General features: G+C 37.0%; 1 protein-coding gene across 2 annotated transcripts in view; it reads right to left on the reverse strand.

The window, feature by feature from the left end:
- Window positions 1-23,563, reverse strand: part of CTNNA2 (catenin alpha 2) — a 1,529,678-nt gene that overhangs the window by 1,022,486 nt on the left and 483,629 nt on the right. For both annotated transcript variants that reach the window (XM_043982315.1, XM_043982316.1), the window contains exons 4-5: window positions 20,793-20,959; window positions 2,679-2,798 (exon numbers count right to left, since the gene is read on the reverse strand). In XM_043982315.1, coding sequence (XP_043838250.1) covers window positions 2,679-2,798; window positions 20,793-20,959 — 287 coding nt within the window. The remainder of the gene's footprint in view (window positions 1-2,678; window positions 2,799-20,792; window positions 20,960-23,563) is intronic.

Consider the following 23,563-nt stretch of genomic DNA (forward strand, 5'->3'; position numbering starts at 1 on the left):
TTGAGGCTGCTTTCATGCCCCTCCCCCATGTGCTCTCTTTTGCAAACTAACTATCCTCTGATCTTTGAATTAATTCTTATAGACTATTCAGAAAACTGTCCTATGCTAGGGCTCTTTCTAGTGGCATGCCCTCATCTAGTGAATGACAGGAGTGGAACCTGCTGAAATTATTTTCTAGGCATCAAATTGAGTCTGAGAAATGTACAGGAGATCTGCTAACTGTGCTAGGGACTTCTGACTGTGACAAGAGATGATTATCAAATGATCGAGCATCTGCTTGCCTCTCTTTGATCATCGACTCCAAATGGATTGCATCCAGCAGTAAATGCAAACTTGGACTGCATACTGAAGCCCTAGAAATGGATGGATGGATAGCTACATACAGTCACATAATGAATATATAATGAATATACCATAAATAATGAATTCTCAACGATCTGAAAAAGGGATATGATATGAAAGGAGATGCGGAAAAATCACTCCCATTTTTATACTTTTAACCCACATTGGTCTGATTAAGAGTCAGGAGATCTGTCAGAGAAGAGAGTGTATGCACATATATGTGTATGAATGGCTCTCTCTGAAAGCATCCCACTTAGTTCAGTTCTTAGCCTCTGAGTCTGATGTAGATGAGGATAACCCTATGCACTCTTTCACAAGACTTTCTTTTTTTTTTAATGTGAAAGGGAACTAAGCTGAATCCACTATAGCTTCTGAGTCAGCCTGGCAATTCTTACATTCTTATGTAGTCATATAAAAAAGATTTCCTCAATCTTTTTCATTTGTGACTTACAAAGGATTGTCAAAGGATTGTTATGTATGTGCAATATAAAACAGCCATCAACACCACCAGGATCAACCTAACAAGTTTGAATTTCTTTGCTTATGTTAATGGGAAATGGGGAAAGATAGTCTTCCATTTAAGAAGTCTTGGGAAAGTCACAGCCTCATTTAGAGCCTCAGTCCCTCCTTTGTAAAATTGAGGGGTCTAGAGTAGACAGTCACACAAAAGTGTAGAATTTTAAGAGCAGGCTGGTCTCAAAGTCTATCTAATATAGACCATTTCTGAAAGAATCCACCTTAAAAAGAACCCAAAAAGTGATCATCCTGTCTCTGCTTGAAGACCCCTGACATATAGAGAAAACATTCACTGAAAAATGTATTACATAAAAATATAAGGGGACAGCTAGGTGGCGCCATGGATAAAGCACCGAAGATGGATTCAAGAGGACCTGAGTTAAAATCTGGCCCCAGATAATTCACATTTACTAGCTGTGTGACGCTGAGCAATCCTAATTGCCCTGTGTATATATATATATATATATATACATATATACATATATATATATACATATACATATATATATATATATACACATATATACACATATATATATATACATATACATATATATATACATATATATATATATATACATATACATATATATATATAAAGATAATAAAGGAAATACTAATACTAACCTTCATTCCTAGCTGTCAAGCCATGCCTTATATTTAAGAAAAATAACCTCAGACTATCATTAACATACTCAGTGCCAACAACTAACCAAGAAACATTCATTAAATACCCACTTTGTGCTAAAAACTGAGGAAGATGCTGGGAATACAAACACAAAAAATGAAACATTCGCTTTACTCAGAGACCTTATACTATGTAACGATTGGAATGACACCACCTGCTGGAGACTTACTGTAGAAGAGCTCCGCCCATGAAGTGCACGAAGGTCTTTGAGGGCAAGACCATGTGTCTTTTCTTTGGTGTCAGGAAGTGATGTTTGCTTGTGGGAGGAAGAAGGAGGAGGCTGGCGCTCTGACTGGCGCTCTTTCCTGTGGACTCCGGCAGAGAAGAGAGCTAGAAATGTGCTCTCCCTTTAATAGATAGATGAATGTAGGCCTTTCCTTCTCTCTTTACCAAATTCTTATTCTCCTTAATAAATGCTTAAAAGTCTAACTCTTGGTAAAGCTTATAACTTACTGGCAACCACTCAGATATTTTAGACAGACTGGCTAGAATTTTAGCCTTAACAACTACAAAAGGAGGATAGAACACATATAAGAGAACAGTGACTGGGGAAGGGAGTTGTGATCTAGATAGTCAAATGGAATTCAAATTAATTGGTCCATCATTTCAGTAGCATTGTAGTTTTCCCTTAATTATCACTCTTAGAGCAAGACCTAATAATTGGGAAAGGTGGTGGGGAAAGGACTTAAAATCTGTGGCATCAAGGGAGAAGTCCAGCTGAATTCCATGGTTTCATAGTGGATGAAAGGATATAATGTGAGAATGGTCTGGAGATGGGTAAATACAATGGGTTAACATAAGTTTTCACTCACTCATATGTTGATGAAAATTGATCATCTCAGTTAGGGGTCAGAATCCTGGATTTTAAGGGAACATGGAGTTGGCTAAGAAGAAATATACTTTTCATTTTTATCAGAATATGCTTTTGAAACTACATTGGATCAGAGTTGAAATTATGATCTCAATAATTAAAAAAAAAAACTTCTGAAACTGACATAAGGAATTGGCTTCAATCAAGAAAATGATATGGCCAATCTTGAGTAGTATAGTATGTCAAATAAAAGTAACCTATGTGATTACATGAAATGTAGCAATTTCATCTTCTTTCCTATAATCCCACATATTTCCTCACCTGCTGTCTTCTGGCAGCTACATAGTTCAATTTCACCATCTCTTTTCCAAATTCCTTAAAGCGATTTGCAAGGTCTTGCTCATTTGTAGCATTTTTCACAGCTTCCAGAGCTTCTTCAACCTAAAATTTTTAAAAAGGGCAAAAGCATTAAAGCTGAAAGATGTGTATGGTAGAATGACATTATTTAAGAATTTGCCATTATAACACTTTAAATTGATGTTTCAAATTAATGTAAATGTTCAAAATATATGTGTGTGTGTTAATCTTCCCTGCCTACCTTAAGATCTTTTAATAAAAGACCACTGTTAATTTTTTATTAAATATCAATGGAATTTGAAAGAAAAAAACAGTCATTCAACTGAATTCAACCAGTATTTGTTAAACTCAAAAAAGGGTGATGGGCACTCTCTCTCATTCTCAGTACCAGCCTGTCATCCCATCAGATGCTAAGACTGGTCCATTCTTCTGGAGTCAATACCATTTGGGATGTCCCCTCAACTCAGTGCTCAGGGCCATAAACCAGATGCAAATAAGTATTGCCTTGCCCCAGGACTATTAAAATGGCTTCTTAACTGTTGGCATTTAAGTTCTCCTATAATCTGATTCTAACACTGTTTGCATAGTAAAAAGGTCACAGTCACTGCTTTTGGGAGAGAAACAATGTCCAAAACAAAGTCGAAATTTATTCTTGAACTACAAACCTGACTCCACAAAGTCAATTTCTTACTTAAATAAAATCAGGATACAGAATTTTCAGGTCAAGTAATTGTTATGAAACTTACTACTTGTATATGTTTGGGAAAATCACTTTAGTTCTCTCTATTTTTTACATGTATAAATTGGGGATTATACTATGTATACCAATATCTAATAAGGTTGTAGTGATTTTTTTAATTGTTAAGGAATTTAGACATTTGAGTTATTACAATTCAATCTTTGTATGTGTATGTGTGTTTGTTTTGTGGGGTTTTTTGTTTGTTTTGGTGAGGCAATTAGGGTTAAGTGACTTGCCCAGGGTCACACAGCTAGTAAGTGTCAAATGTCTGAGGTTGGATTTGAACTCAGGTCCTCCTGAATCCAGAGCTGGTACTCTATCCACTGCACTACCCAGCTGCCCCACAGTTCAATCTTTGTAAAATGAATTGGTCTGTTGCTTACTTTTCCAATAAAACAATAAGATAGGCAAGAGTGTGTTGGAGTCAGAATGTACAGCATGGTTAAAATTTTCCAGGGAGCAGTGATTTTTTCAGAAATTGGTGAAGGCAACAGATTGGCATTTGATTTATTGTTTTATTGGTTGTATCAGCATTAAAAAGAGATAGGGGGAATGTTAATAATGCAAAAGAAACTTAAAAGTGCATATATTTATTTTTCTGGGGAGCAAGTCATTAAACATTTTCAAGCATCCCTGAGATTACGTGTCTTCATTTGAATAGTTTCAGATTTAAGAGAGATTAGAATAGAGTACTAGATAAAAAAGAAGAAAACATCTACTTCAACCACTTCTCCTATGTCATACACCCATATACAAATGCATTCACATCTCTACCGACATGCGTACACAGCTATACCTATATGCATAAGCACCTGTACACATATGGGTACACATACACACACTGATTATTATGGAGCTCATGAAGCAATAAGATACTGTTCGCATGTTTTGATGGGACAGAAAGGAATGTTTGGATAGAAATCAGTGCAGGGAAGAGCAGACTAAGATAGGGTAACAGATTCTGGTGCAGCAAAAACTGCTGGATACTCTTGGGGGAAAGTATTCAAAGAGAAGGAGAGATGAAAATGTATGAGAGGCAGAGGAAGACACAGAAAATAAGCTCTGAGTATGTCTGAATTTCACCTAGAATTTACTGTATTGGTTTGTGCTTATTAACATTCAAGTTATGTCTAACTGATTGCATGAAATGTCTCAGTCTGAACTTGTCACTAAAGTAGGGCAAATAGACATGGGGCAGTACAATTATTTCAGTTATTTAAATAAAATGCATTAAAATTTGACCAACTAATCAAAAAGCAGTAATATAACTTACTAATATCACTCATTTACATTGCATAATGGGAAAATACAATGTAGAAAAGACAGTGATTAGTATCCTTAAATCTTTTATCTAATAATGCGGTTTAGCTTCATTTATTGGTTCATTTAAACAGACTAATTCATTATGGGAAGAAAATAATTTTAATATCAACCAAATTATTTATCACAGTGTATTATTTTCAAAGTCTCAAATTAAACATAACTTTCCATTTTAATAGTGCAAAATGAACCTCTCTATAATTTCTATATTTAATTAGGGAAATTATTAAAAGGCAAATATGCAACCCAACATAAGTCTCCTCCAGTGGTCATTAAAATAAAATTGACTAGAATGAATCTACTCATTGATCAAAGCAGTTAAATAATTGTTTTGTTGGTGGTGGTTGATTTATTTATTTATTTTTGGGTAAAGGCAATGGAGACAATCGTGGTATATATTTCAGGAGAATGTAAGATATTTAAAGGAAGGAATTCTTTTTAATTTGTCATTTTTAAAACCCTGTAACCCAGTATAATGCCTCACATATAGCAGGTCCTTATAAGCTTGTGTAATTGATAGATACCCCTCCCCTTTTTCTTAATACAAGTGTATATTTATTATGAGTCTATTTCAAAAGTAATTTTGATCTTATAAAGATTCTGAAAAATTATGTTCCTCAGGCATTATGAGGGGTCAATGAACATGAAGAGACTAGGGAAGGCAATGGTGCTGGACATATGAATGGTGAAAGGTCTCTAGAACATTGCATTCTGTCAGATTAAATAGGTTTGCACTCAACACATTGCAGGATCAGTGCTCAGTTCAACAAATATCTACCATTGAGCTGTAAGCCAACACCTCAAAAATGAATGAATGAATGAATGAAAAATAAATAAATGAAACCCCAGAGTCTGCCCTCTCAGAGGTAGCATTATACTTGAAGAATAAAAGAATGCCGGCATATGTAAACATGAATTAACATGAGAAGGGACAGAAAACAAACAAACACTGGATGGGGAAGGTAGATTAAAGAGAGTTTCATTGAAATATGAGATTTCACATAATAATCTGAACTTTAACCTGGAAGCAAGAGATCAAAGGAGGAAAGCAAATTGAAGGAGATAGATTGGGGTTAAAAATAATTACCTGCATGCACAGCAATGAGGATAGATATGGATGTTGGCCAGAAAAAAATGGTAAACCAATGGGGAGAACCTGAAAAACTGGGTGTTGGTAAAGTCATAACTAATAGTATTTTATTTTCTACAATTACACATAAAGGCAATTTTCAAGATGAGATTCAGAATGGATTTTAATTATTTAATAGTATTTTATTTTCTACAATTACACACACATATATATATAGGGGCAGCTAGGTGGTGCAGGGGATAGAGTACTGGCCCTGGAGTCAGGAGTACCTGAGCTCAAATCCGGCCTCAGACATTTAATACTTACTAGCTGTGTGACCCTGAGCAAGTCACTTAACCCCAATTGCCTCACTAATATACAATGGATAGAGCACTGGCCCTCACGTTGGGAGGAACTGAGTTCAAATGTCACCTCAGATGCTTACTAGGTTTGTGACCCTGGGCAAGTCACTTAACTACAATTGTCTTAAAAATTCAGGGCCATCTTCAATCATCCTGATCTATATTTTACCAATGGACCCGGATGGCTTTGGAGGAAAGAATGAGGCTGGTGATTTTGAAAAGCCCTGCCTCACTTAAATCCAACTCACTACAAGTCATGACATAAGAATAAAGGACAAACAACAACAACAAAATATTTAAGAGCCCACTATGTGCCATGCACATGTATATTGAAGTAATAATAATATGTGGGCAGTAGTTGGGGAGGAAAGAAAAAGTATAAGCCAGGCATTAAACTCATTAAGAAAAGAATGGGAATGACTTGGATGTCAGTGGACAATGGGCACTAGAATTTTGATTAGGTTCTATATATGAATGGAATGAAGCTCAAAGGAGGATAGTGATGTTGGTAGAGGGAAAACCGCAAAGTGGCTATGGGGAGCACAAATGATTCCATTTACACCCCACTTTGGCCAGTGAGAAAGAGATCATGAGTTAAAGAAAGAGTATTGGAAAGGGTGACCAGGGAGGCTGAGTCATCAGGAAAGAGTCAGGTCTCAGTGAGAAGCATAAAATGAAAGTATGGGGGCAGCTAGGTGACGCAGTGGACAGAGCATCGGCCCTGGAGTCAGGAGGACCCGAGTTCAAATCTGGCCTCAGACACTTGACACTTACTAGCTGTGTGACCCTGGGCAAGTCACTTAACTCCAATTGCCTCACCAAAAAAAAAAAAATGAAAGAAGTGAGAAAGGAAAAGGTAAAATACAAAAGCAAGGATTTTGCTTATGGAGCAAATAGTACCGAGAGCACAGTGGAAAAGATGTATAGTTTTAGGGAATGACATTGCCAGCATTGTGTTAAGCAGGATGGGAGTTAAAGTGCAATCAGTGGGGGATAAAGAAAATCATTTGTAAAATGGCATCCAGAGATTCACAATAGCTGAAATGGGGAGACTGGTAGGAGTTTGTTAATGATTGCCAACTGAGTTCATGAGGGGCATTAAAATCACTAGGGGTTTGTCCTCCGGGTGGTGTCCTCTAAAGGTGATAGGCAACTCAGGTTAGAGGCCTACTGGTGGGAGATTATTGACATTGATTTTTCTTCTATTCCTAAAGGCAGGCCAGATCAAGGATTAGGTGAAAGAAGCAGAAAGGAATAGTGCCCCTCTATCCTCTTCAAAGAGGGAATATTCCCTTGCAGTTAGGAAAAGGTTAGCCCAGAAGACTAACTCATGATAGAACGTTGCTGAAAGAAAGTCTTTCTCATCCCCTATTGGACGGAAGAGGTCAGGAAAGGAGAATGACAGTCATTGGAATGTCATCTCTTTGATCTCCTGCTGGAACAGATGAAAGACTTGCCCCTACTTTGGCAAAGAGAACTAGAGGGAAATAATTGCACAGTCAAGTGCCCCTCATGGTGGTAAGGGAACTGTACAAGACACGGACCCTGCACTGGTGTCCATCCATCCTGTTTGTTTCTTTTTTTGGTGAGGCAATTGGAGTTAAGTGACTTGCCCAGGATCATACAGCTAGTAAGTGTTAAGTGTCAGAGGCCGGATTTGAACTCAGGTACTCCTGACTCTAGGGCCAGTGCTCTATCTACCACGCCACCAAGCTGCCCCTGTACATCCATCCTGAAAAGTAAGCTTAAGGAGATATGGACATCAGCAAAGGTTATTCTCTTCCCTTTTAGAGTTGCCTCATACCCCTTCCATACTACCATGCCCCTGTAGAGTTCGTTACAATTGTATCCTCATCTATATCCTTAAAAAGACAATGGAAAAAAAAGCAGCAGTGTATGTTTCCTCTCAATTTATGAAGACAATGCACAGCTTTCTATAGGGTCAATATTAGTGAGAGAGAGTCCTGTACTGTTAATGATCTCATGATGGTTACTTGAGTGTTAATTCTCTCTTTGGGACATAACAATTGGTTTCAAGGAAAACAGAAATAATTATTTCTCAAAGGCTTGTAATAACACCTATTTTTATATAACCGCATGTTCTACCACTTGTTAATGAGAACCAATTTCAGGACTTTGTTTCATTGTGATGTTCACAACTTACTGTTCTCATTAGTTTTCACTAAAGAAACCAGATGCTGGCTTTGCGTTTGTGTTGGTTTCTTCAAGCCTCCTTTGAAAAGAGAATAATAACCATGAATTTCTGTTTATATGAAATATGGTCATAGTCTTAGACATATTAGACCTGGAGGGAACCCTTAGTTCAATCTATGCCTTTGGCAGAAAAGGAAATTGAGGTCAAAGAAGATGGAATTTACTTCGAAAAGTCCAAGAGATATTATCTGTTACACTGGATCACCTAAGAAGCAGTTGAGTACTTTGCTATAATGTCCATACTCCCTATGTTGTTACACAAATATCAGAGACCTATTGATAAAGTAATGTTTAAAGCAGACAGGTATTTAGAGATTTGGGGGGGTGGGGCAGTAAGGGTTAAGTGACTTGCCCAGGGTCACACAGCTAGTAAGTGTCAAGTGTCTGAGATCAGATTTGAACTCAGGTCCTCCTGAATCCAGGGCCAGTGCTTTATCCACTGCACCACCTAGCTGCCCCTATTTAGAGATTTTTTTTTGAGAGAGAGAGCTATTATTTCTCAACAACAACAACGACGATGACAAGGCTGCACAAAACTCACTGTTCTCATATTACTCAAAAGTGGATAGTATGGTCACTCTTCTGTTCCATTGGAGAGATTATTTGTTTGTTAGGTGCTGCTTAGGCAACTAGGTAATATATTAGCTAGAATGCTGGACTTGGAAGTACAGGAAGACATAACCAAGGATCTTCATGAATTTACTAGCTGTGTGACCCTGGGCAAGTCATCTAACCTCTTCCAGTTTCAGCTTCCTCCTCTATAAAATGGGCATAATAATAATGGCTAACTCACAGAACAAATGGAAGGATAAGGTGAAGCAACTGGGGAAAGCATTTTCCAAACCTAAAAGTAAGTTTTAAATGTAAGGTGACACACTCAGAATTTTATCATGTGATTGTTTTTTTTTCTCCATATCTCCTTCATTCTATACTTGTAAAGTTATTTATTTAACCTACGAATTCGTCCCTATACATTTTATTTCATTTGAGTGCAAGGTTTTGTATGCTTACTTTCTTTGTCGAATTAATTATTCCCTCTGAATGGTCTCTCTCTCTCTGTCTCTCTGTCTCGTCTCTGTCTCTCTATCAAACACTCACACACACACACACATTCATCTCACTATTATCTACAACTTTAAGAAGCTTCTGCATGGCTACTTGAAAGTTACTAATAAAAATATTGGACAGCATAGGACAAAAGGCAGGTCCCTGGAACATTCCAATAAAGACAACCTCCAAGTTGGCATTAACCGAATGTATGCTTTTTGGTCCAGGCATTTGACCAATTTTGAATCTAGTTAATCATACATCCATGTAGTCCATCTCTCTTCATTTTATCCATACTTTGCTGAATTTCTACCAGTCTAGATACTCAGCCAAGAGAAGGACATGAGGTAAATCCTAGAATGGTGTGTTCTGGATAAAGCCATGTGGTCTTTCATTGATCACCCTTCCACCTTGTGAGAAGTGGGAAATCAAAGCTTTGAAAATGAATTTCAGAGTAGTGCCAGGAATACAAGTCAATTTTACTGACCATTACTTTATAGACTCTACCCTTTTCCTGTTTTGTTTTGTTTTGTTTTTGAATGAGATTTTTGTCTATCTTGAATTCTTTGGCACTTCTTTTATTCTCTGAAATCTCTTGAAGACTATTGACATTGGTTTAATAATTATATCCTCCATTTATGTAACCCAAGTTAGAATTTGCCTTGACCTTTTAGTTTGCAGAAGACATACCAAATTGAGAGTGATATCCTGTCTCAGATACTTATTCCCCATGTGACCTTGGACAAGTGACTCAAATGTCGTTAGGCTTTAGTCCTCTCATTTTATAACATTTACAGCTATAAAAATTTATCAAAGCTTAGTGCAATGTTGGGGTTTCTATTCCTTTAACAGAAAAACTTGACCTTAGATTAAAGACTTTGTGTGAAACCCTGTGATATGTTGGAAACTATGATGAATAATATACAAAGATACTCAAGAGACCAGGACCTTAGACAATAGATCTTCTACAAAGTCAAGTATAAGCTGGAAATATAGAAAATTTCAGGGTATGATTCTTCACCCAACGACTTGGGATTTTTCTACTGAAGTTCTGTGCATTGTGAAAGTTCAATCCAGTGCCTTCAGACTGAAAATTAATGACATTTAATAGAGCTCACAGTAAACTCTTAGCTTCAGTTTAAAAAGTCACTAAATAATATAGTTAGGTGTTTATTTGTCAGAGTTTTCGTGAAACAAAAGCTCAATACGCCTTTCAACAAACAAGAAACAACTTTTGGAAGTATGTCCTGCATTAAAGAGATAATGTGAAGCTGATCATGCTCCCATACTATATCCTAATTAGGTCGCATCAATTGCATTAATTGTAGGAACCCTATTTCAGGAAAGAGATTGAAAAAATTCAAGTTTGTGCAGGTGTGGGGAACTGCAATGAAATGGTCTAGAGTCCCTTTCACATGAGGATGGCAATGATTTGGGGAACGTTTAGTCTGTAGCAGAGAAGACATAAGGAAAGAAGATAGCTATGTTGAAGTACTTGAAAGGTTTCGATGTAGAACAGAGAATAAACTTGTTCTCTTAGTATACAAAGGACAAGGGCAAAAGGTAGGAGAGAAAGCTACATTGAGGCACATTTAGGTTAGAAATTGGAAAAAATTAGAATCAATTAGAGTTATAAGAAAAGAGGATGGGCTACCTAAAGAGGAGGCAATAAGTTGTCTTTCACTGGAGTTTGTTAAATACCAGTTTGGTGACTTCTTGTGAGTGTAATATTGCTGTGGGTTTGGACTCTCAAGGTTGAGTTATTTAAATTGCAACTAAAACCCATTCTAATTCGAAAAGTTTGTGAATGGAACATGTTATTCTCAAATGACTTCAAATCTTTTTTCCCCTAAACCAGGATGCTTCTCATAGCACATGGAACTTCACATTTTTTTTTTTGCTGTATCTTTCTCTAGCACAATGATCTTTCTCCTTGCAAGAGAAAAAACAAAAACAAACAACCAATGTATCTGAAGAATGTCAGGAATTTGGGACTTCATTATGTAGTCACATATGAAAGTGACTGAAGGTATATAGATCAAATAAGTTAATGTATGTAAAATGTGATAATGTATTTAAAACTTTACAAATTTTGAAGCAAATAATAGTGATGATAACCATATTATACTTATATTCTAATAATAATAAATATATTATTACTTCTAATGATATAATATATGTAAAATACTCTATTAACTTTAAAGCAAATAATGGTGATAAAATAATAATTTAATTAATTTCTATTTAATAGTAATATTTCTTTTATAATAATTTAATAATATTTATTATTTAAATACCATCACCATCATTATGACTTCCTAGCTGCCTCTCTAGGTTCCAGTGTTCTTTGACAATATATTTCTAATAGATTTAGCTCATATAGGTTTATAGTCATAAACTTGTCAGAATTTTCTGGAACTATACTATACACAAATAGTTGGCCAGTTTATGTTTCATAGGAATAATATTAATAACTTAATTTTTTTTAAAAAGGTGATAATGATGATGGTGTTTTGGTGGGGTTTATGATGGTAATGATGATGATGTTAACTCTATGAAACGCTAACCAGCTAAATACTTGGGTAGAATACATTGCCAGAAAATTCAATGGCTACTATTGAAATGCAGGAGCAGGAGCAGGAGCAGGAGCAGGAGCAGGAGAAGAAGAAGAAGAAGAAGAAGAAGAAGAAGAAGAAGAAGAAGAAGAAGAAGAAGAAGAAGAAGAAGAAGAAGAAGAAGAAGAAGAAGAAGAAGAAGAAGAAGAAGAAGAAGAAGAAGAAGAAGAAGAAGAAGAAGAAGAAGAAGAAGAAGAAGAAGAAGAAGAAGAAGAAGAAGAAGAAGAAGAAGAAGAAGAAGAAGAAGAAGAAGAAGAAGAAGAAGAAGAAGAAGAAGAAGAAGAAGAAGAAGAAGAAGAAGAAGAAGAAGAAGAAGAAGAAGAAGAAGAAGAAGAAGAAGAAGAAAGAAGAAGAAGGATGACAGTGGTGGCAGCGGCAGCAGCAGCAACAACAAAATGACTTAGTAAAACTCTGGGTTGAACTTCATTATCAGGACAATTTCTAAGTAGGGTGGATAATGTTAACATATGGCTTGGAAGGCAAGGTACAGGCCCCCTGAGAAGGTGGCCACACCTCAGTCATCTCCAGGGTAGCCCATCCTACAGCAATACTCCGATTCCTGATGGACAGGTGCAAGGAGGATGCAATTTCAGCTTCTACAGAAATCAGCACTGTTATGGTCAAAGACATCTGGTTCCTTAGAGCCTCAGAGATTGACAAGCAGTGTGAAAAAAAAAGAACTGCAAGAGATGTTTCATTCAGCATATGGTGCACTAAACAAACACCACCAGTCCCCTGAAACAGCCTTCTGAAAACATGTGAGAAATGGGATCCTGGTAAATATTATGGCATCTCATGTCACTCACTGCTGGCAGCTTGCTGGCCAACATTTGTAGGAACCTACCATCGCATGTCATCAATGGTACACCAATAAAAGAGCAAGGGAACTTATCATAACTTATTAGAAGGGTCATTAAAAGTAGAATCTTGTAATATCCAAAAAGATATTTGACAGCAGCACTGGGCTTGGGATCTGGTAGATTAAAAGCAAGCACAGTTCTAATGTAAAGAGTCTTGAAGTCGGGAAATACTAGGTGTGTGATCCCTTTGCCTTTGTAAGTCTCAATTTCATCATTTGTGTTCATTTATTCATTCATGTGACATTCTAGGATCTGAGAAGAAAAAGCTATACCCAGCACAGGCCCCTTCACTAAAGCAGTTTATAGTATGGAGTATGTTGTTAGGGTACTAGATCTGGAATTAGGAATCATGAATTCTCATACTACCTCTGATGCTTACTGGCTATGCAATCCTTTTCTAGTCACTTAACTGTTTTTGGCTAATTTTCCTAAACTGCAAAATAAAGTAAATGGCCTTCTAAGGTACTTTCAAAGTTCAAACCGATGATTTTATAATTCTAGGATAATCTAATGAGGGCAAAAGTTATACAATTAATTGTGATGTCTAGAATAATGAGATGAGATGTCTAGAAAAGTAAGGGCCCCATAAAATACTATGATGCATGGAGGCAGAGGCCATGTTTGCTTGGGTAGGGGAAAGAATAGTAAGGGAAGACTTCATGGAGGAGAAGATATCTAAGTCAGGTCATAAAAGAAGCAAAAGACTTTGGGAGACCAAAAGGAGAGTGGAAGGGAATTCATTTCAAATACAGGGGAACGATATGAGATGTAACAGGGCAGGATGATAACAGGAAACAAAGAGTAATCTAATTTGTTTGAATGCAAAATAAATGAGAGACAGATTAGAAAGGTAAGTTTAGGGCAATAGTGTAGGGCACCTTGAATGCAAGAACAAGAATCAGGAGAAAATCATAAAATCCCAAATAATCAGAGATAGATCAGAAAAGTAGTTTGGGGACAAGACTGCAGAGGTCTTTAAATGCCAGGATCAGGAGGAAAACTAATGCTCGATCACTTTTCAGAGACATTTTAAGGATCTTGTTATGCAATTCTAAACAAATGTGATACCCATGTTCTATTGTTAATGTGTAAAGTGAGCATGAAGTATTTGCATTCTCTAATTTGCAGGGTTGTTGTATATAAAGCACTTGGGGAAAATCAAAGCCCTGTATGTGTAGCCAGCAAAATGTCTCTGTTTTCTACTTTGGAGTGCTTGAAGGGAACCTCAAGGAGGAGAGTAGAGGCCTTGAGCTAATCTCTGCATTCTCAGCATGTCTAGCACACCACTTTGCATGTTGATGCTTAATACACAATTTGCAACAAATAAAATAAGGGCAGTGTTATTTGTAGGATAAAGCATATGCATATATACTGTGGAACACATACATGTCAATATGCACTGCCTTCATTACATCTAAAATAACAATATAATCTGATCACATGAATTCAGAGCAGGCAGAATATAAAAAGATCTGGGATCCTGGGTACTAATTGGAATGCAGAATTGCTCAAAATGCCTGAAGTATGACATATCAACAGAGAGTCCTTAGAAAGTCAAGTGATTGTGATACACACCAGGTGGTTAGTGTGCAAAGCACAATGCTGCAACTTTGACAATGTAAAATGATTACAATTCCACATCTGGCGAGGTATTTGACACGTAAATCACTACTGTGGTATTGCACTGGAGGGCACAACTTGGCATTGCCTTGTAAAACCGATTCTGCTCTGTGGGTATCACTTATTGTTTCAGCATTCTTTATATGAGTTTTCTCCATAAGGCTCCCCAAAATCACCCCAAGTCTCATTAAGCTCAACCTTAAAACTCATTCACTCAACAAAGACAGAACATAACCTCCCGCCACCCAAGCAAAAAAAAAAATCATGTGGATTTGGACAGTTAATGAAAAAAGGTAGCTCCAATGCCTACTTGTTGGGGGTGGGTGGGAAGGACTATAAAGTTGTTAGCCTGAAATGGTACCTTCCAAATGGAATTTGATCAAAAGCCCAGGAAAGTACACAAAGGCAAGCAAATAGCATGAGACCATAAGACAAACATGTTGATGATGGTTTACAAATCCTAAAGAATATATGTGTGGGTTGGTGAAATTAGGAATCCTACAGTGACAAGTATATTTTTTTTAAAAAAGAACTTTGGAGTGGAACACCATGAACCATATTGAGGCCAGTGGCTATTAAAAGTTTATTTGGCTGTGAGCAATATAAATCGACTTTGGATTAGATGTTGATCTATATCAGAGTACCTCAAGGATTCTTCACTGCTTAATGGAAAGTTTAAAATTTGTATCAATGTCTTGAAAACACAGATGTCGTACTTGACAAATTTTCCAATGGCATTATAGTGCCATGTCAGAATCAGGAACCAAAGTGATTTGGAACCCTGGGCTGAAAGAGACAAGATGAAAATGATATATCATTGAGCTTAAAAGTTCAGAAGGATAAGATAAGGAAATCTGTATAGGCACTATATGCTAGACAATTTTTTGCATGACAAAATCTCAGGCTTTTAGAAAATCTATTATGAATTGATCATGAGAGAGAAGAGTTTGAAAATATTATGCAATTTTAGGCATATAACCACAACAAGAAACAATAATAATGAATATGGTCATTGATGATGGTGGGGGCGATGATAGCTAGTATTTATAGAGATCTTTTTTTCTGGGTACTGAACTAAGCACTTTACAAATATTAGCTCATTAGAATCTCATGCCAACCCTGGAAGATGGGTGCTATTATTGTCTCCATTTTACAGATGAGGATACATAGGCAAAGAGAGGTTAAATGACTTGCTCAGTATCACCCAGTGTAATTATCTGATAAGAGAATTTAACTCAGGGGCAGCTAGGTGGCGTAGTAGATAGAGCACTGGATCTGGAGTCAGGAGTACCTGAGTTCAAATACAGCCTCAGACATTTGGCACTTACTAGCAGTGTGACCCTGGGCAAATCACTTAATCCTCATTGCCCCCCCCCCAAAAAAAAATATTTAACTTAGTTCATCCCTACTCCAGATTCTAGTGCTTTATCCACTGTGCAACCTAGCTGCTCCAGACAGAAGAATAATTCATTTCTGCTGTAACATCAGGAAAGAAGTGGAATGCTTTATTTGGTCCTGGGCAACAAGTTTTAAGAAAGATATCAATATGTATCCAGGGGACAAAAATCAGTTGGTTGAAGGGACTAAGGACGACTAGCATAAAGACTGGAAGATTTGGGAAAACATGACAATCACTGACAGATGCTTGAAGGGCTTGAAGGCTCCCAGAAAACAAAAGCAAGACTTGTTTGGCCTTTTCATGAAGGGCAGAATTATGAGCAAGAGGGAAAGTTGCTGCAAGACAAATTTTGACTTGGTGTAAGAAAAAAATGCTAATTATATTCTGACAAAAATGAACAGGACTGCCTCAGGAGGTAATGGGTTCTACTTCACCATATATCTTAATTAAAAGACTACATTTCTGCTTGTTAGAAATGTTTAAAAGTATTCTAGGTGGCCTTTTAGAGTCTATGAATTTGTACACTACTTACATGGGAAAATAATATAGGTTTTTCAGCTGGAAGAAACTTTGAAGGTCAGATCTAGTGCAACTCTCATTTACAAATAAATGAATCCATGCGTATATGCATGAAAAAATTAGGGAACAGACTCCCAGAGAAGTGATTTGCAAAGATCTATGCAGATATTAAGCAGAAAAGCTCAAATTTGAACCCATGTATTCTGCTGAGACATTTATTGTCCTTACTGTAATATAATACAGTGTATCTAAAGAAGCATTGTTTCATTTTGTAAAATGATTCTAAGTTCATGGCATTCTATGGGACAAAGGACACCTTTTTCCTTAGTCTATGTAAGGTAAAATTATTTTTAAAAGATGTTCAAAACTATACTTATTGAAATATTTTTACGATAATAAGTTCAATCATATTTATTTCAGCTATTTCATGTAAATATAAACATTTAACCTTGTTTAAAATTAGTAATGAAGTATGTAACTATACTGTTTAGTTCTTTACCTAGAACAAAATTAGTCAAATAGTACTACGCACTGATTTCCACTCCAAAATATGTAGTTTTTTTTTTCTATCCATTCAAGATAAATCAAATACAGATAAAGTAATGAATAAGATAGGGAAATGAAATAAAGAAATAGGATGAAAGAAAGAGAAAGATGGGGGAAAGAAATGAAAAGACTGAAATTGTGTTAATATGGTTTTTGTTTTGTTTTGGATAGGCCCCAGAAAATGCAAATGAAATGCAAAATTATACACATGCAGAGCAACAAACATAAAATAGGATATATGTGTTTGTATCCACAAACATACATATATAATTTCCCATCATGTTTACATGTATGTATGTATATGCACATGTGCATGTGTGTACACACATACATACATAATGTCCCGTCTTAAGTTTGTTGCTCTGTGTGTATGTATTTGTGTGTGTGTGTGTGTGTGTGTGTGTGTGTGTTTCAAAGTACAATACCTTTCAACTATTTCTATTCCCAAAGTTCCAATATGGATAGAAATGTAATGCAGGTTGGGCATCGCCACTTGTAATTCCGAAATTTATTCACTAGATGGTGCCACTCTACTACAGCTCTGTTACTGGTGTTCAGCATCCAGCCTCACAAAGGTGTTATCTAATCTATGCTGGTACTTAATTACAGAATTGAGCCTGACAGGGCTACTTAGTGTGGCTGAGCTGGCCTTTCTAAGCATTTGCAATAAGTAGGCTCTCCCAAGCTTTTGGGTTTGGAAAAATAATACAATTGATTCAATGTACCCCATACAGGATTGTCCAAATTGGGCAAAGTCCAGAAGCCGAGTGACAGACAGTAATAGCCTCTATACTCAGCATTCTAGAGATAAGTTTAAAGGGCAGCTTCCATATTGGGGCAGTGAGCACAGGGACACTGGCCTTTTCATTCAGCCTCCCTCTCTACCTCTTGAATGGTCTGCCAAATACTCTCTTACTCTCTCTCTCTCTCTCTCTCTCTCTCTCTCTCTCTCTCTCTCTCTCACACACACACACACACACACACACACTGACACCAGGCCACCAATATTAGCAGAATCAGACAAAAGGCCTTTCTGTTAATACCAATAATATCCAACTGGACATTGCTACCCATCTTCCCCACTGTTGGGCTAAGGGGGAGAGGTAGGATAAGCATAGGTGACAAGACCATATGGAAAGAGGAAGACAGTTTGCACATTCTCCTTGTCAGACTTAATGGGACATACACACAGGATGACACTACTATCCTGGTACCCAAAAACATGGGCACTGAAGTCTCGTGGAGCTGGGGTTCATTAGAGAGGGGACCACACTTCACACTCTACCAGGGTCATTTCTCGCACTCACTATACCTGTAAGGACCATTCCAGCCATCAGGTGACCCAGCACCAATTTGGGTGAGACTTTCTGGAATAATGAGGACGTTAGCCAGATATATGTTTTGAAGAAATGTCCCAAAAGTGAAGAGGCACTTAATCCATGATAAAGTTGGTGATATTTTGTTTTCAATATCTAAAATTGTGCTTTTATCTGTTCTAAGAACTCCGTGAGACTTAGACACTTGACACTTAATAGTTGTGTGACCCTGGGCAAGTCACTTAACCTCCATTGCCCCCCCCCCCAAAAAAAAAAGAACTCCGTGAGTAGAAACTCTCTGCACCAAGTCAGGTATTTAACTTCTAGCCTAAGAGCATTTGTTGGAAGAGGATGGGAGAAGGGTTGACAGTGTGAGGCTAAAAGAATTGCCTAGATCCAGGCAACTAAAATGTGTCAGAGGGGGCAGCTAGGTGGCACAGTGGATAAAGCACTGGCACTGGATTCAGGAGGACCTGAGTTCAAATGCAGCCTCAGACATTTGACACTTACTAGCTGTGTGACCCTGGGCAAGTCACTTAACCCCCTTGCTCCACAACAAACAAACAAACAAATAAATAAATAGATAAATAAATAAATAAATGAGTGAATGAATGAATGAATAAATGAATGAATAAATGGTAAAGAATGAATGAATGAATACATAAATGAATAAATAAATAAATGAACAAACAAACAAATGAATGAGTAGGCAAGGCAACGAATGAATACATGCATGAATGAATAAACAAACAAATAAATAATAAATAAATGGATGGATGAATGAATGAATAAAATAAAATAAAATAAAATTGGTCAGAGGCAAGCCTTTAAACCCTGGTCTTCTCACATGAAAACTGGCATTCTACCTAGCATGGCCTTCTACCTCTCTAAGCTGGTAATATGATAGGTCAAAAAGTCTTTTTCACTGATTGGGAGGCAGATGAGGTTAGCAGAGAATGTGTAGACTTGGAGTGAGGAAAAACAAAAGCAGATTTGGATTCTTCTGTATATACCAGCTGTATTCCTCTACTGACTAGGGGTGTGACCCTAGGTCATCTCCTAATCTCCTAATGTCCCTTAGAGATACAAAATGTGAATACCTCACAGCATCATCTCCAATGAAAAGAGGTATAACATGTTCCCAAACCTTAAAGACTTATATAAATATTAGTGATAACCCTTAGTATTATTAGCCATCATATCTAAACCCACTTCCTTGGAACTCAGAAGTAGCCCATGAAAGGACAACCCTTCATCACTAAGAGTGAAAATATTTAGATTAAAGGATATTGTCTTTCCTTCTAAAGCTTAGTCACACTGGTAGCTGGGGTGAAGTCTCTCAGTGAAGGTTTACTATATTATTCAGGGATACCATTAGAGTCAGAAAGGCATGGGGTCAGAAGTGGAACTTGACTCCATGCCTTTCTGACTGATGGTATCTCTCCCCTCTATGCCAGTCTGCCCTTCTCCCTAATAACACTCTGATTTTGCAATAAGAAAAATAAAGAAACTAAGGCTCAGAAATTGAAGGGGTTTGGCTAAGGTTTCAGAGTTAGTAAGCAGCAGAAACTAGATTTGAACCCACATCCTTGAACTCCAGTTTGGGATGTCTCTTATCAGAAAATCTAGGCTTTTAGGGCTTTTTACCAGTGTGACTAAACCATGGTCTAGGAAGTGCAGGAAAAATAATTGAGTCTAATTATCATTGAGGAAGAAGTCCGGTCCTAGACAATGCTTTACTTCCTAGGTCGGACTATAAAAAAGAGAAACTGACCACCTTTCTTCCTGACCCACCTAAGCTTTAGCCCATGATACTTAATTCCAATATGGTCTGAGCTTAGCTAAAACAAACTGGGTAGAAGGGGCCATTGGGCAAGTCACCAGGAATAACTGACAGGCTAACCACCAGCATCAAGGAGATGATTTTGAATCTGAAACTAGGTATGAAACACGTGAAGTTTCTGGTTTTCCTCCTTCTCTGTAAAATGCCCTGAAAAACTTAAGTGAAAAATTTGTTGGAGTTATGCTGGATGCCAAAGGGAAGACTGAGCTTTATTTCCGTGAGGATGAGAGTGGTTTTCTTTTGTTCCTGTGTATTTAACAAAAATAAATAAATAAATAAATAGATAGATAGATAGATAGATAGGTAGATAGATAGATAGATAGATAGATAAATAAATAAATAGATGAATAGATAGATAGATAAATAGATAGATAAATAAATAAATTAATAAATAAATAAATGAATGAATGAATAAATAAATATAATAAATATAATAAAAAACATGAAAAGTTAATAATGCCAGATTTAGAGGAAATAATACAAAACCAATGGGCCAAATCATCTGATAACCATGTGCATCCCTGGAAGGCAGTCATTGCATGCTTAATTGCCATTCTATGGCTGAAAACTGTTCCCCCCACAAGAGAGATATTCAAAAGTCATACGCACAATTTTCAAGTGAGATAAGAGTCTCATGACATCGGCCATGTCAGCTAAAATGAGCAAGCGAGTAACAGCTGAGAGCAAAGCTCGGGCAGCTCGCACCATTGTGCCGCGTTTCACTGAGGAACATGGGTCATCAGCAAATTCTGAAGAGGCAATTCTCATCGTTTCACCTACAAGACAAAAGAGAAAACAAGGATTCATCCAGATCTGATTATGCTTAAATCTCATAAAATAATGATGATAATAACAATAGTAATAATAATAATTATTATTATTCCAAGGAACAATGCAAAATATATCGTTGTTGATAGAACAATGTTTATGAATCTCCTTGATCCTCAAACATCATGAATTCTCTTTAAGGAACTAATCCCCATGCTATACATAGCTAGAAATACCCTATTCATAGTTTCCATCAGCCAAGTGGTTGGGGATTTCCTAAATCGAATTCATTTATAAAAGGGACTATTTGTCTGACTGCATAACTAAAGGGAACCGTAGAAGTGACTGAGCCACAGATTGCTAACATTTGAATCAAGTAAGGGATGTCAGAAGTCATCTAAATTCAAGCTATATCCAAAAGGAATTACCAACAATATATTTTATGAGTGGTTATCAAACCGATGCATGTAGACCTCAGAGAAGGAACCCACTACCTCTTGAGGCAGCACTCTGGGACAGCTTGAAACATTAGAAAATTATACCTGACATCAGGCCTAAATCGTTCTCTTTGTAGCTTCTACCCATTACTCACGGGGCAACCCAGCCACTCTCTGGGGACAAAAAATGCAAAGTGTAATCCTTTGTCCACTTGACAACCCTTCTAATAATGAAAGACAGTTAACACGTCCAGAGACTTTTCTCTTCTCTAGGCTAAAATACTTTTTTTTTTTTACACCTGTTACTCATACGAAATAAACTCAGGGTCCTCATCATTTTGATTATTCACCTCTGGAAATTCTCTAGCTTTTTAATGTCCTTGTAAAACTCTATTATCAAGAACTAAATGAAATAGATCACATGAGGACTGAAGAGGGTTATCCCTTCCCTATTACTGGCAGTCATAGCTGTCAGTACAGTTCAATTTTTCTTTAGCTTTTTGGCTACCACATCAAATGACTGATTCATTAAGCTTGCCATCTACTAAAACAAAAACAAACACAAAAGAAATCATTTTTAGAACACCTGCTATATAGCCATGTTTCTTCCATTTTGTTCTGGTAAAACTGATTTTTAATACTTAAGTATACAATTTTCCATTGATCTGCATTGATTTAAGTCTCCTTAGATTCAGGTCAACGATTGTGTAAATTTGATGAACAGTTCATCCATACTTTTATCCACATGGTTGATTTAAAAAAGAAAAAAATTAGGCCAAACACAGATCCCCAGGGTCCTCTCCTGGAGACCTTCTGCCACTCTGACTCTGCATAAGTAATAACTATGACCTGAATGCTCTCATGAAATTAGGACTCAATCCATCTAATTTTCTTATTGTTTAGTACAGAGGTGTCCAGCAGGCAGCCCCCAAACTCCCACCTTAAACCAGATAAAAATGTGATAGATAAATAAACATAATACATACAAAATAACTAAAATTATAACAATACATAATGTTAATTTGTGGGTTTTAAAATTGTTTAAGGGTTAAAATTCTAGCTAAACTGTCTAAACTATTTAATGAGTGGTCGCCAATAAATTATAAGCTTTAGCAAGAGTTAGACTTTTAAGCATTTATTAAGGAGAATAAGAATTTGGTAAAGAGAGAGAAAGGCCTACATTCATCTATCTATTAAAGGGAGAGAGCATTTCTAGCTCCACTCTCCACCAACGTCCTCAGGAAGGAGAGTGAGACCGAGCGCCAGTCTCTTCTTTCTTCCTCCCACTAGCCTGCGTCACTTCCTGACGCCAAAGAAAAGACTACTGGTCTTGCCCTCAAAGACCTTCACTTCATGGGCAGAACTCTTCTACAGTAAGTCTCCAGCAGGTGGCGTCATTCCAATCGTTACAAAATCAAATCATGGCCTTCTGGGAGTCAATTCTATTTGAGTTGGCCACCATTGGTTTAATTTACAACTCTCCATCTTCGGTACGAGAACAGTATGAAATATTTGAATAATTTTCTAGCTAAAATTTTGGTTAACTAACCTGTCAGGGATCCCTTTATTTCCTGGGTTAGTAATTACATCAAAATCAAAAGGGAGATTTGACTGCCATAATCTGTTTTTATGATGCTCTGTTGGATCTTGGCAATCACTCCTAACTATCCCTGATGTACAACAACCATTTCTTTGTCTCTATGTCTCTGCCTTCTTCTTTGTCTCTTGGTCTCTTTCTGTTTCATTATCTCTGTGTCAATTTCTCTCTCTTGTCTCTCTCCTCTGTTGTTCTTTCCTCTCTCTCTCTCTCTCTCTCTCTCTCTCTCTCTCTCTCTCTCTCTCTCTCTCTCTCTCCTGATTCTCATCTCTCGGTCTCGTCTCTGTCTCTCTAGCTCTGTCTCTGTCTCTCACATACACATATACATGTGCACACACACCTGAGATCTCTGTTTTGACTAAGGAGTCCTACCTGTTTGCAGCTGGGCATGGTGGTGATAGGGAAAAATAACGATGCTGTTATGAACACTGGAGTAAACTAACAATGAGACACAAGACATTGACTTAGTTGAGTCTTCATTCTATCCAAAATAAATTAACTAGAAAAATTTCCTTATTTGAAGTTTCTTGTTAGTTGAGGATGACAATCCTCAACCAATTTAACATTAGAAATATATC

The sequence above is a fragment of the Dromiciops gliroides genome, chromosome 2, assembly GCF_019393635.1.
Source record: "Dromiciops gliroides isolate mDroGli1 chromosome 2, mDroGli1.pri, whole genome shotgun sequence".
NCBI classification, from domain to species: Eukaryota; Metazoa; Chordata; class Mammalia; order Microbiotheria; family Microbiotheriidae; genus Dromiciops; species Dromiciops gliroides.